At 37.1% G+C, this 13,952-nt stretch overlaps 1 protein-coding gene across 5 annotated transcripts in view; it reads left to right on the top strand.

The window, feature by feature from the left end:
• The first annotated feature begins 4,283 nt into the window (after nt 1–4,283).
• The window catches only part of Ocrl (OCRL inositol polyphosphate-5-phosphatase), a 65,333-nt gene continuing 55,664 nt past the window's right edge, over nt 4,284–13,952 (top strand). For 4 of the 5 annotated variants that reach the window (XM_058571474.1, XM_058571473.1, XM_058571472.1 and 1 more), the window contains exons 1-3: nt 4,284–4,543; nt 4,813–4,883; nt 9,242–9,321. In XM_058571474.1, the coding sequence (XP_058427457.1) occupies nt 4,505–4,543; nt 4,813–4,883; nt 9,242–9,321 (190 nt within the window). In that variant the 5' untranslated portion in view covers nt 4,284–4,504. Of the gene's footprint in view, nt 4,544–4,763; nt 4,884–9,241; nt 9,322–13,952 lie in introns of all 5 variants that reach the window. The other variant, XM_046468524.2, reaches the window with a different exon arrangement.

The following is a 13,952-nucleotide window of genomic DNA, read 5'->3' as shown; positions in this document are numbered from 1 at the left end:
ACGTTTCAGTAGATGAATGGATAAAGAAAATGTGGTATATATACACAATGGAATATTACTCAGCATTAAAAAGAATAAAATCACATCGGTTACACATCCACTGTTTTACATATTGCCATACTAGTGTATGTTGTATTCTGCTGCCTTTCCTATCCTCTACTATCCCCCCTCCCCTCCCCTCCCCTCCCCTCCTATCTTCTCTCTCTACCCCATCTACTGTAATTCATTTCTCCCCCTTGTTTTTTTTCCCTTACCCCTCACTTCCTCTTGTATGTAATTTTGTATAACAATTCTGCAATCTGTATACGGGGTAAAAATGGGAGTTCATAATCCACTTGAATCAAATGTGTGAAATATGATATGTCAAGAACTATGTAATGTTTTGAACAACCAATAATAAAAATTTAAAAAAAAGAATAAAATCATGGCATTTGCAAGTAAATGGATGGAGTTAGAGAATATAATGCTAAGTAAAGTAAGCCAATCCCAAACAACCAAATACTGAGTGTTTTCTGTGGTGTAAGGAGGCTGATTCATAATGGGGATGGGGGCCATGGGAGGAATAGATGAACTTTAGATAGGGCAGAAGGGAAGGGAGCAGGAATGGGGGTAGGAAAGGCAGTGGAGTGAGACAGACATCATTACCCTAACTACGTGTATGAAAACATGAACGGTGTGACTCTACTTTGTATTCAACCAGAGACATGGAAAATTGTGCTCTATTTGTGTAATATGAATTGAATTGCATTCTGCGGCCATATATAACAAATTAGAATAAATTAAAAAACAAAAAAAGTATATTTTGCTTCTTTTTTAATTTCTAAACTTCTTCAATATGTGGTCTCCTATTTCCATTTTCTCATGACACAGCCCCTCCCCACCCAATTCCCTTTATTCTTGCTTCTATCCTCATGGCTTATTATTATTATTTTTTAAAATTTTTAGTTGTAGGTAGACACCTACAACTAAAATATCTTTATTAAACTGAAATATCTTTATTTCATTTTTATGTGGTGCTGAGGATCAAACCCAGTGCCTCACGTGTGCTAGGTGAGCACTCTACCACTGAGCCACAACCCCAGCCTGTGGCTTATTATTTTTTTAAAAAAATATTTTTAGTTGTAGATGAACACTATACCTTTATTTATTTATTTATTTATCTGTGGCGCTGAGGATTGAACCCAGTGCTTCACACATGCTAGGCAAGTGCTCTATCACTGAGCCACAACCCCAAGCCCCTTGTGGCTTATTGATAATACATATTGAACAGTCTCCAGTAAACTCCCTGACTTATCCAAAAAAGTTTCTTGAGGCCCATTTTCCTTGGCCTATTGTCAGCATTTGACACTGCTAATCCTCCCCCATAGATATATTCTTTATTTTTTTATTTCATCAATTACAAACAATTCTAATTCAGGAAAGCACACAGAATAACATAACCGATAAACATACCTACCACCAAGTTTTAGCAAATCCTGCAACATCAACTTGCAAGAAATAAATATTACAGATGTACTTCATATTCCCTGTATAATCCTCAATCTCAGTCTTCTAACCCTTCCTTAAATTTGGTGGTTGTGCCCTTCATTTTTTAAATTTGGTCATTATATATCTATGTAGCCACTGGCAACTGATGATATTTTCAAACTTATAAATATTATATAGTATATGTTTTGCAATTTGCTTTCTGCTCATTGTTATATTTTTGAGATTTAACTGTTACTACATATACCTCAAACTCATTCATTTTAATTTCAAAAGAGTATTTAACTTCATCAATACCATGGTTTATTTATCCATTCATATGCCAATAAGTATTTAATTTGCTTCCTTTTTTGAGATTACAAATAATATAGCAATGAACATTATTTTCTTTGTCATTTTGTGCACAGAGATTAGAGTTTTCCCAGGGTCTATACCTAGAAATGGAATTTGTGAGTTGAAGGGTATTAAATTCTCAACTTCATTAGACATTTTTATATTGCTGTTCACAGCAATTATACCAACTTATACTCCTTCTAGCATCATATTAGAGATCTATCTGTTCAACATCCTCAGAAACACTTGGTGTTATCTAACTTTAAAAGTTTTTGCCAAATCAATGGTTGTGGAATGATCTCATGATTTCATTTTTAAATTTCCCTGAATAGTAATATAGTTAATTATCCTATCATGTCTTTATTAACCATTTGGGTTTCATTGACTATGAATTGCTTATTCATACATTTAGTCAATGTTCCTACTAGGTTTCTTTCCTTTTCTAACTTATTTATCAGAGTTCTTATATAACCTGAATACTAATTCATTCTTTTTATCAATATTTTTCTAGCATCTACTTTACTGTAGGAATGGTTCTAGGCACTGATAACAAAACAGACAAAACTATTTACCCTCATGGAACTAATGTCCTAGTGGAGGAAGTTAAATGACCAACAAGACTGATAAAAAAAATTAGAATAGTGGATAGTGATAAATCTTTTGAATAAAAATAAACAGGGAAGAAGGATAGGGAATGTGTTTATGGAACTAGAAAGAGGGGATTGTTGATTTGTTATTTTAAGTAAAGTGGTCTAGGAAGACCTCACTGACAAAAGTGACATGTCAGCAAAGAGCTGAAGGAGATGAGAGTGCAGCCAGAGTAAACAGAAAGTTCAAAGGCCCTGAGGCAAGAGTGTGCCTGACAAGTCCTAGGAAAAGCAAGGAGCCAGTATGATTAAGCACAGCAAGTTTGAAGGAGTGGAGGGAGAGCAAGTCAGAAGGTGATGACAGATATATAGGACCCCATAGATTACCCTTTGTTGAAAAATATCTTCTCCCACTCTGTGGCTTGTCTCTTGTTTATATTGTCATGAAACACATCCATTTTGAAATTTAATATAACTGAAGGTATCATTCTCACTCTCTATTTCAAGATCATAAAAATATTCTACTTTCTTTTTCTTTGTTGGGCAGTGGGATTACAGGGCCTTGTGTATGCTGTCACCAAGCCCCCTACCATTTTCTTCTGAAACTGGTAAAGTTTTGCTTTTAACATTTAGATCTTTTAAACTACCTGGAATTAATCTTCCCTCTATGATTTGAGGTAGGGATCTAATTTCATAACTTTCCATATGAAAAATCTGTAGTCTCTTGCTGGGTGCAGTGGTGTATTCCTGAAATCCCGGTGACTCGAGAGGCTGAGACAGGAGGATCGGATCATGAGTTCAAAGCTAGCTTCAGCAAAAAGCAAAGCACTAAGCAAGTCAGTGAGACCCTGTCTTTAAATAAAATACAGAATAGGGCTGGGATATGACTCGGTGGTTGAGGGCCCCTGAGTTCAATCTCCAGTACTCCTTCCCCCCCAAAAATCAATAGTCTCAGTACCATTTAGTGAATAATCCATCCTCTCCCCACTGATCTGAAATGCCACATATTTTGAATATCAATTTTCCATATATGTGCAGATCTGTCTTGAGGCTCTGGATTCTGTTCTATTGGTCTATTTCCATACTACGTTTTTAATTATATAAGTTTAAAGTCAGTTTTGATATCTAATTAAGTATACATTCTGGAGCAAGTATATAAAACAATTGAAGCATTTGGGAAGAATATTTTTGTGGCTGTCAACAAAGTAAGAAAGTCAAAGGGGAGATTAAAGCCAATAGAATTTATTCAGGAAAATGCAGCAACCCAGATAGGACATCAAGGGCTTACAATTAAGTGATGGCAGTGTGAAAGGAGAGAAAAAGGATCAAAAAGACATTCCAAAGAAAATATTAACAAGGCTTCTTAACGGTTTGGATACAGAGATTACGAGAGGGAAGAAAGCATGTGGTTTTGAGGTTTCAGGGCTGGGTAGCTGTCTGCAATGATGAACTTGTTTTGTCACACAGTGTTCTTTTGACAAAGTGATATATTAGGTAAGAGGTCTAGGTCAGGGATATACACTGGAACTTTGCTTGCTTAGAGGTGACCCAGAGGGAATGCAAAGAAGGAGCAAAGGTCTGAGGTTTGAGAAATATTTCAATTTAGGAGTTGGAAAAAAGAAGAGGAAGGGTAGAACACCTGATAAGTGAGAAAACCAACACGGTACATCATAACTTTAATAAGGGTGTTTTTTCTTTTGTTTTTGGCTGTATGATGCGGATTCTATTGGTCTAACATGTTTGAGTTCCCTCATAGGTATGGCCGTGTTCTCTTTCTATAGAATTTTCAAAGTCCTCTGGTGCATTTGAAATATATTCCTTGCTGGATGTGGTCAAGAAGCCCCCAATCCCTTGGGTCACTGGCTGTAGTTCCCCATGTTGGCCGCAGGGGGCGGAATCTGCGGCGGCCTGGAAAACTGGCTGGGGCGAAAGGCGCCGCTCTCTCTCTGGTCAAGCTCTCGCCTCCCGGTTCCCAGCTCCGACGCGGAGCTGTTTCTCAAACAACGCGCAGCAGAGACGGGTTGGTGTCAGGACGCTGGAGGCAGTGTCGTTGGAGCCACCCGCAGTCCGCAGCCCCACTAAGCCTGCAGGCCTCCGGGATGGAGCCGCCGCTCCCAGTCGGAGCCCAGCCCCTTGCTGTATCCGCCTAAGAGAAAGGGGGAGGGGAGGCCGCAATGGGCCGGGGGTGGGGGTCTGGGGGACTGCGGAACACCGCAGGGCGGGGGCGCTGCGAGGCCCTGAGGCTGAACCTAGCAGGGGAGAGGGCCAGCACTGGACGCGATGTTTGCGGGGGATGGGGAAGGACGGCCAGGGGGGCGGGAGACTCCCACCGCCCCACATCACGTTTCCCCTGCACAGCTGCCCTTCTGAAAAGAAGACCCTTGACTAGCGCCTGCATACTATCGAGGGTTTGGAGATGAAGGGTCCTCTCCGGGAGCCCTGCGCCCTGACCCTAGCCCAGAGGAACGGGCAATATGAGTAAGTAACCACCTGATTCCCACAGAATGGAGCCTTCCATTACCTCCCAAGCTTTACCCGCGACGGGCCACCCACCGTCCTCCCACTGAGGCCACACGGGCAACAGGTTCATGACCCAGGTGTGAAGTGTGAGTGCTCTCTAACCACGGGGCTTTGTCCCCAAGTTGCAAGCCAGTAGATTGCTCCTGGCAGAATGGTTCAGTGGAAAGACTCAGTGGGCGGGGTAGCAGGAAGCCTGGGTTCTTAGTTCCTGCCCCTGCAACTGATGTATGTTGTGTAACCTTGGGCAAGTCGATAGGCTTTTTTTCTGCGCCCCAGTTTTCTCATCAGTTGAATAAAAAAAAAATCAACTGCCTTGCTTTATAGCCTTTGGAGGTATATCTGGGGAATAATAAATGCAAACGTTTACAAAAGTAAAGGTCTATGGAAATGCTGCATTGTAAATGTTACAGACTTGTCTTAATCCCATTCAACTGGTTCCTCCAGTCCCCCCACCCTTTTATTCCACTTGTTTGAAGGCATATTCATTAATTCAGTAGTGGGTTAGTGTAGCCCAGTAACTGCCTTACTTGACTGTTGGGAAGAAAAGGTAATGAAATATGTAGAAATATAAATTATATTTGGCATTCTGTCAGTGAGTGCTACTTCCCATTTGTCCTGAACATAGGAGCTCAGTATATACTGTTGACTTATTGAGCAAATGATCATTTTGATGAACTATCACCATAGTTATTCATCTTACTTCCTTGCCACTAACTCTTCATCTTTAAACTATCCATGATGACCATTACATTGTCATAGGGCCCTATCCCAGTCCACTTCCCTTGGTTGTTCACTGGTTTCTTAAAATCACATATTTTCACGGTTTAAAAATGGATAATCAGTTAAATCTTCATGTCTCCTAATATTGAATTCTTCATAAAAACTATTTTCTCAATCCCTACTTTTTAATCCTCTATTTATGCAAATTTATGTAGAAGAAATTCCCACTAGCCTAGCCTAGCCTGCACTTAGCTAAAACTATTGGTGCCACTATAATTGGACTTCAACTGGTTCTATGAAGTAGCTATTTCCTAGGTTTTGCTTGGTCAGTTCTGTTGATGTGAGAAATTCATGCTGTTTTTCCCAGATTTCATCAAATCTTTGAAGACCAGTGTAATAAAACTAAATTCAACAGGAAAGTGAATTGAAGAGTGAAATACCACTTCCACCTCTAGAGTTTAGAATGGAGTGGAAAGATGTGACCTTTGGGCAAACCAGTAAATTTTTTTGTGTCTTCTGTAAAAACAAAATTGCAAGTGATGAATAGAATAGCTACATTGTTGAAATGATCATAACCAAATATGTAGTCTCTTGGTTTAGTAGGTTTGGAACTCCATTCAGCCAATAAAGAGTGAGCAGCTGGCCTGGACATAAGTGCCTCATCCTATCTGGGCTCTTGTACTAAAAGAATATCTCAACTTGGAGGGGTAGTTCTCCTGACTATTTGGGTCCTTCCCACAGAGTAATTGAATTCTTGAGTTCTAATTTTGTTAACTTATGAGAATGTAGCAACTATTGACAGTTGCTTTCTTCATATGGGCAAGATACTGTTTAAGGCACTTTGTATTAATTAGTTAATTTAACTCATAATTTTATCATCATCACCCCCCCTTTTTTACAGATACAGGAATTGAGGCACAAAGAGGTTATCACTTGTTCACAGGAAGTATCATAGCTGATATCTGAACCTGTGCAACATATTTCAGAATTACATTGAGAAATAATTTACTGGTGACACCTAATGCCATACTACCATCTATAATCCTCAAATTATTTTATCTTAAGTGCCTTCTCTGGCTTGGGTGTCCAAAACTTTTTGCTTTTTTTCCATTTTATTCTGGGACTTGAAACCTGTCTTAATTTTTAGATCTGTGGTTCCTACTATCAATGATAGAAGAAATTTACTTAGATACCAATTACGAATAATATTTTTAACTAATCACACACTAAGATTCATTTTTTCAAGGCTAATAGTTTATGAGAGAACCTGTTATTTGACCTTTAACCTTTATTGAACAAATCTTAGGGATAATGCTGGGTTGGCATTCATAATTTGCCACTTTTTTCTGTTTGAGAACTCCTAAGTTTCTATTTCTATTGTTTTGCCATATGCCTATGTATGTATTTTTTGTGGTACTGGGAATTGAATCCAGGGATGCTCTACCACTGAGCTAAATGACCAGAACTTTTTATTTTTAATTTTGAGATAGGATCTCACTAAGTTTCCTAAGCTGGCCTTGAACTCTTGATCCTCCTGCCTCAGCTTCCTGTCACTGGGATTATAGGCATGTAACCCTCACCCACCTATGTCTATTATTTTGAATCACTCTGTTTGTAAATGAATAATTATGTTTCAATAGATTTGTATGTTTCTCCCTTGCCTTATTCTTTTGCTACAATTTATTTAGTGGTTAACATACAGTGTATATTCAATAAATGTTTGTGGAATTCACTTAAATTCTCAGCTTATCTTTGTTTGTGGTGTTTTTAAATAATAATAAAGCTTAACTGCGGAGAGTTAACCTTTACTACTGATGATCACCACCTTTTCTAATCTTCATATTTTGAGATTCTAGTGGTTTGTATTTATTTTCCTCAAAATAAGCTCTTCTTCCTTGACCCATGTTTCTTCTCAGCCTTTTATCTAGTTTTGGGTCTCTCTCAGGGTTTATAGGACTCTGTTCAAACCACAGACTTTCTAAGTTGAAAGAAGCCAGCCCCAAATTCCTGTAATCACTTTAAAATATAAACTCTTGTAAATTAGGTAGACAGTATCAAAGCAGAAAATCATCATTAATACTTGTATTTCCCTTAGTTCTATTTAAGCGATTTCCCTGTGTTATCCCCTTCAGAGTTGACACATCTGAAAAAAAATCCCCAAACAAGAATAAATCCCTCATAAAGTCAAACAAATAGAAAATAAGGCTTTCAAAACAATGACATTTTTAATGTTGGAAGTTGAAGAGTTATATTTAGAAATTCGCCTCTGTTAATATCTTAATTAAGCTAGTTCACTTACTCAGCCAGTATTTATTGAGCATCTGTTAGGCTGCAAACAAAATAGAATATGATAGGACCCTTGCTTTCAAGGAGCTCAAATCTTTGAGTAAGTGCTCAATTAGAAGGGCAAGTAAGTTGGGCATGGTGGCACATACAGATAATCCCAGCCGATAGGGAGGCTAAGGCAGGAGGATCACAAGTTCAAGACCAGCCTCAGCAACTTTAGCAAGGCTAAGCAACTTATTAAGACCATGTCTCAAAATAAAACATAAAAAGGGCTGAGGATGTAGCTCAGTGGTTAAGTGCCCCTGGGTTCATCCCTAGTACAAAAAAAGGCAAGAAAAGTGGATAAGGCCACTTGTTCTACTTGTGGTTGTCAAAGAAAGCTTCACAGAGGAGGTGATATTTGAACTGGGTCTCAGGGGAAAAAAAAAGAGTGTTCCAGGTAAAAAGAACTGCCTGAAGAGTGCTTGACTTTGGAGAAGCTAGTTAATATTCAGAATGGCTGTTTACTCAGTAGTTTATACCTTTATTCTTGGCCACTAATGATAAGTAATAAGTGAAAATTAGTATTTTAGGAGTATAGGTGGACTTAGAAGTCGTTCATTTCACCTGGGGAGCCAAGTTCAATCATGTTTACATAGAAATACCAGCATGAAACTGGAAACCAGAGTAGAAACACAGGGGATGTGAAGGCAATCTGGTTTTGACATCTGGTATGTTGGTCACTGGAGTTATTTTGACTGATCCAGCTGATTGGGTACCCCTTCATATTCCTCTGTGAACCTGCATGTTTGTTTGAAGAGAGAACCATTCTTTGGTATAAAAAAAAAAACATAAGGATAAAATTTGAAAGCTAATGTATCACTTTTGAAACTTATTAATTTAACACATGTAAGTGTCTTTAATGTGCCAGACTCTGTGTTAGATGCTAGAAATACTGTGATGAAAAGACAGCTGTAGCCCTCACCATTGTGTAGTTTACATCTAGCTATCCATTCTTCACTGGTATGCACACTCTGAAGGTGTATACTTTGCACTTCATGCTCTTAAGACTGTGCACCATTTTTAGGACATAGAATATTATATGTTCTTTATGGCATATAGGACTCTATGGGTGTTCAGATATTGATCACCATAACATCCTTTAACCCCAGAGAAGTATCTAGCTGTTATGTTGTTCAGATCCAGGGAACTAGATGCGGAAAATCTAATAAATGCAGATTAGATTTGTATACCAAGTCCAAACAATATTTTGTTGTTAAACATTTGGATTTTTCAGTAGCTATTCATTGATGCATTTTTCTGTTTCCTAGGTTAATAATCCAGTTGCATGAGAAGGAACAGCATGTCCAAGATATCATTCCTATAAATAGCCACTTCAGATGTGTTCAAGGTACTAGTTTTAATTGCTTAACTAGTTTTATGTTTTTCCTTCATTGTTATTACATTGTATATGCCATACAAATTTAAATTTGTCACTGCAAGTAAAATGAAATATATTACTCTTTGCATAACAAGTTTACCTTACTAATTTACCACTGAGAAGATAAGTGATTTGTTTAAGAGTGCTGAAGGGTTAATATTGAAACATATATAGATACCTACACCTGTTTCCCTAGCTGGGATTAGAAATGTATGTCGTCTATTACCTGTGTAGGTAGTCTTTTATGTTTACTGACCTATATGTAGATTTAAAATGAAATACTTGGCTTAATGGACACTCAGCTCATTATAAAGTATCAAGGTCATTTGGAGTCACAAACATTCAGTACTTTGTTCCCAATTTAAAATTAAGACATTTGGCAATATGCCTTCCAAACTTTAATACCTTACACTCCTATGTTGATTCCCAAAACTTAACGTTGGTAAATCAGAAGAAAATCAACTCTGGAGAGGAAGTATTTAGCTTTATGCCCTCAAATATGGGGACTGAGCACAGAAAATCTGTTGTTTCATCTGTTACAATGAAACTCCAAAATTGGGAGATTTGTGTAGGATGTGTTGCTTCTGCCATCTCACGTTGCTTTAGAAAGGGAATTGATTACTTGAGAAGAAATGCATTATGTTTCTATCATGTCCAGTGGTTTTATCAGGCAGAAGTATTCTGTATCAATGGTAGCTTCTTGGAAAGCTTTAATCCTACCTTGCATAGATTCTTTACATTGACTTTTTAAAAATCAAAACAGTAATATATGGGTATATACATAGATATATACACATATACTGTCTAAATATAATATATACGGTACACAAACACACACTCTCTGAAGTTTGGAAAGGAAGAACAACATAAAGAAAATGAGTCACATAAATTTCCATCCTTGAGATAAATGCCTAGTATTTTCCTTTTTTTTTTTTTTACACATATACCCTTCAGGGTAAGTGGGACTTATATTTTAAATATTTTTGTCTGTCCATATGCAATTATTATTATGAGTGCTTTCTATGCTATTGATGGCTATATACTATTGTTTTAAAAATGTAATTAATCTCCTGTGATTGACATTTGGATTATTTTTCACTAATATATATGGTAATGTGATGAAAATCTTTTTATAAAATTTTCATGCACACCTTATTTTCTCAAGATTTATTCTTCTGGGCTGGGGATGTGGCTCAAGCGGTAGCGTGCTCGCCTAGCATGCGTGCGGCCCGGGTTCAATCCTCACCACCACATACAAACAAAGATGTTGTATCCGCCGAAATCTAAAAAATAAATATTAAAAAAAAATTCTCTCTCTCTCCCTCTCTCTCTCTCACTCTCTCTTTTTTTTAAAAAAAGATTTATTCTTCTAACAGAAAATAGCAGGTGTGACTTTTAAAATTATTATTTTTTTAATTTGGTCTAATTAGATAATGACAGAATGCATGTTTACACATCATATATAAGTGGAGTATAATTTCTCATTCTTCTGGTTGTACATGATGTAGAATTACACTGGTTGTGTAATCATATATGCACATAGGGTAATAATGTCCTATTCATTCTACTATCCTTCCTACCCACATACCCCTTCCCTTCACTCCCCTCTGTGTACTCTCAAGTATCTCTATTCTTTCCTAGCCCTCCCCTTATTGTGAATTAGCATCTGCATATTAGAAAACATTCTACCTTTGACTCTTTGGATTGGCTTATTTCCCGTAGCATGATATCCTCCAGCTCCATCCATTCACCAGCAAATGCCATGGTTTCATTCTTTTTTAAGGCTGATTAATATTCCATTGTGTATACATACCACATTTTCTTTATCCATTCATCTACTGAAGGGTATCTAGGTTGATTCCACAATTTAGCTATTGCGAATTGTGCTGCTATAAACATTGATGTGGCTGTGTCCCTATAGTATGCTGTTTTTTAAAGTCCTTTGGGTATAAACCGAGGAGTGGGATAACTGGGTCAAATGGTGGTTCCATTCCCAATTTTCCAAGGAATCTCCATACTGCTTTCCAGATTGGTTGCACCAATTTGCAGTCCTACCAGCAATGTAAGAGCATGCCCTTTTTCCCACATCTTTGCCAACACTTATTGATGTTTGTATTCTTAATAGCTGCCATTCTGACTGGAGAGAGATGAAATCTCAGTGTAGTTTTGATTGCCATTCCTCTAATTGCAAGAAATGTTAAACATTTTTTCATATATTTCTTGATCTCGATTGTATATCATCTTCTGTGAAGTGCGTTCAGTTCCTTAGCACATTTATTTGTTTTGTGGTGTTAAGATTTTTGAGTTCTTTATGTATCCTGGAGATTAACATCTATCTGAGGTGCATTTGCTAAAGATTTTCTCCCATTCTGTAAGCTTTCTCTTCACGTTATTGATTATTTTCTTTGCTGTGAAGAAGATTTTTAGTTTAATTCCATCCCGTTTATTGAGTCTTGATTTTACTTCTTGCACTTTAGGAGTCTTGTTAAGGGAGTCAGTTCCTAAGCTGACATCTTGGAGATTTGGACCTACTTTTTCTTCTGTTAGGTGCAGGGTCTCTGTTCTAGTGCCTAAGTCTTTGATCCACTTTGAGTTGAGATTTGTGTAGTGTGAAAGATAGGGGTTTAATTTCATTTTGTTACGTATGGATTTCCAGTTTTCCCAGCAGTGCCATTGTCTAGTATGAGATAACTGTTATTCATGTGAGTTTGTCTCTGTGCTTCTATTCTGTACCATTAGTCTACATGTATGTTTTGATGTCAGTACAATGCTGTTTTGTTACTATAACTCTGTAGTGTAATTTAAGGTCTGGTATTGTGATGCCTCGTGCTTTACTTTTTTTGCTAAGGATTGCTGTGGTTATTCTGGGTCTCTTATTTTTCCAAATGAATTTCATGATTACTTTCACTGTTTCTATGAAGAATGTCATTGGGGTTTTTTTAATAGGAATTGTATTAAATCTGTATAACACTTTTGGTAATATGGCCATTTTAATAATGTTAATTCTGCCTATCTGAGAGCGTGAGAAATCTTTTCATCTTCTAAGGTCTTCTTCAATTTTTTTCTTTAGGGTTCTGTAGTTTTCATTGTAGAGATCTTTCACCTCTTTTCTTAGATTGATTCCCAAATAGTTTTTTTTTTGAGGCTATTGTGAATGGGGTCATTTTCCTAGTTTCTCTTTCAGTGGATTCATCACTGATGTGTAGGAACACATTTGATTTATGGCTTGTTAATTTTATATCCTGCTACTTTGCTGAATTCATTTTTTAAATATTTTTATTTGTAGTTGGACACGATATTTTAATTTTATTTATTCATTTTTATGTGGTGCTGAGGATCGAACCCAGCACCTTGCACATCCTAGGCAAGTGCTGTACCACTGAGCCATAACCCCAGCCTCTGAATTCACTTATTCTACAAGTTTTCTAGTGGAATTTTTTGAGTCTTCTAAATATAGAATCATGTTGTCAGCAAATAGTGATAATAGCAGGTGTGACTTTTAAGATGGTATTTTGAAAAGAAAAGACAGTATTAAGAATTTAAAATACCTTTAATAAATAGTTTCTTCATTGTCTAGAAGAGTGAAGTCATAGCTATTTAGCCTGCCCTGTGTGAGTGAGACATATTAAGCAAGGTACCTGCATACCATAGTAAGTTGCTGTGGTTGCCTCACTTTTCAAGTTGTATCTCTGCACAGAAAAGTAAAAGAACTTGACTTCACAATGTATCCTATTTGTTTTTTACCTTTTTTACTGCTTCTAGGAACTCGTTTAGCCTGTTTCTCTTAGTATTATTTTTAATAAGAAGCAGACGGCCAGATTGTAGTGATGCTTCTTGGGATCTGGAAAATATGAGCAAGCATACACCATAGTTCCCCATGGAAAAAAATGTTTTGTTCTTAAGTTTTTACTTCCTATCTATTTGGAAAGCTGAAAATGCTCAGGTTTTACAGAACTAAAAGGTACCAAAGAATAGCCATGAACATGTAATACCTATGTCCTGATGTCCAATTTGCTTCATCATTGTAGTAATAGTGTTGAAACTTCATTTTAATACTAAACAACTTGGCTCCTTCACAGTTATTTCTATTGTACCTGAATAATGAAGTTAAATATAAATTGAGTCTTGTGAAGAAGCTAGAAAAATCTGAGGCTACTCCATCTTATCAGCAGAGAACCAGGCTAATCCCAAGGAGCTAGTACCCAAGGTTCAATTAGCTAGGAGATTCTGGTAGGGACTGTTGGTCAAATCCAGAGAAGTCAAAGAGGAAGTAATAAGTTGTATGTAGACACTAGAGGCAAGGAAAGCCTTTGAGAGAAAAGAGAACTCTGAAATTTCAAACTGCTTTGTGCTAGTTTTTTTCTTCATTGACACATAATAATTGTATATATTTATGGGGTACTCTGTGACAATTTGACACACATATAATGAGTAATAATCAAATCAGTAATTAGTAGTTCCTTGTGTTAGAAACCTTCCAACTCCTCTCCTCTAGTTACATATAATAAATTGTTACAATATGTAGTCATAGAGCACTAGAACTTATTCTTCCTTTCTTACTGCACTTTAGGACCTGTTATCCAGCCTCTCTATCCCTCCTC

The sequence above is a fragment of the Marmota monax genome, unplaced genomic scaffold (genome assembly GCF_021218885.2).
Source record: "Marmota monax isolate L192 unplaced genomic scaffold, Marmota_monax_Labrador192_F-V1.1 WCK01_AAM20220418_F8-fsc00054, whole genome shotgun sequence".
Lineage (NCBI taxonomy): Eukaryota > Metazoa > Chordata > Mammalia > Rodentia > Sciuridae > Marmota > Marmota monax.
The sequence above is the reverse complement of the archived record's forward strand: the minus strand, read 5'-3'. Positions and strand labels throughout refer to the sequence as shown.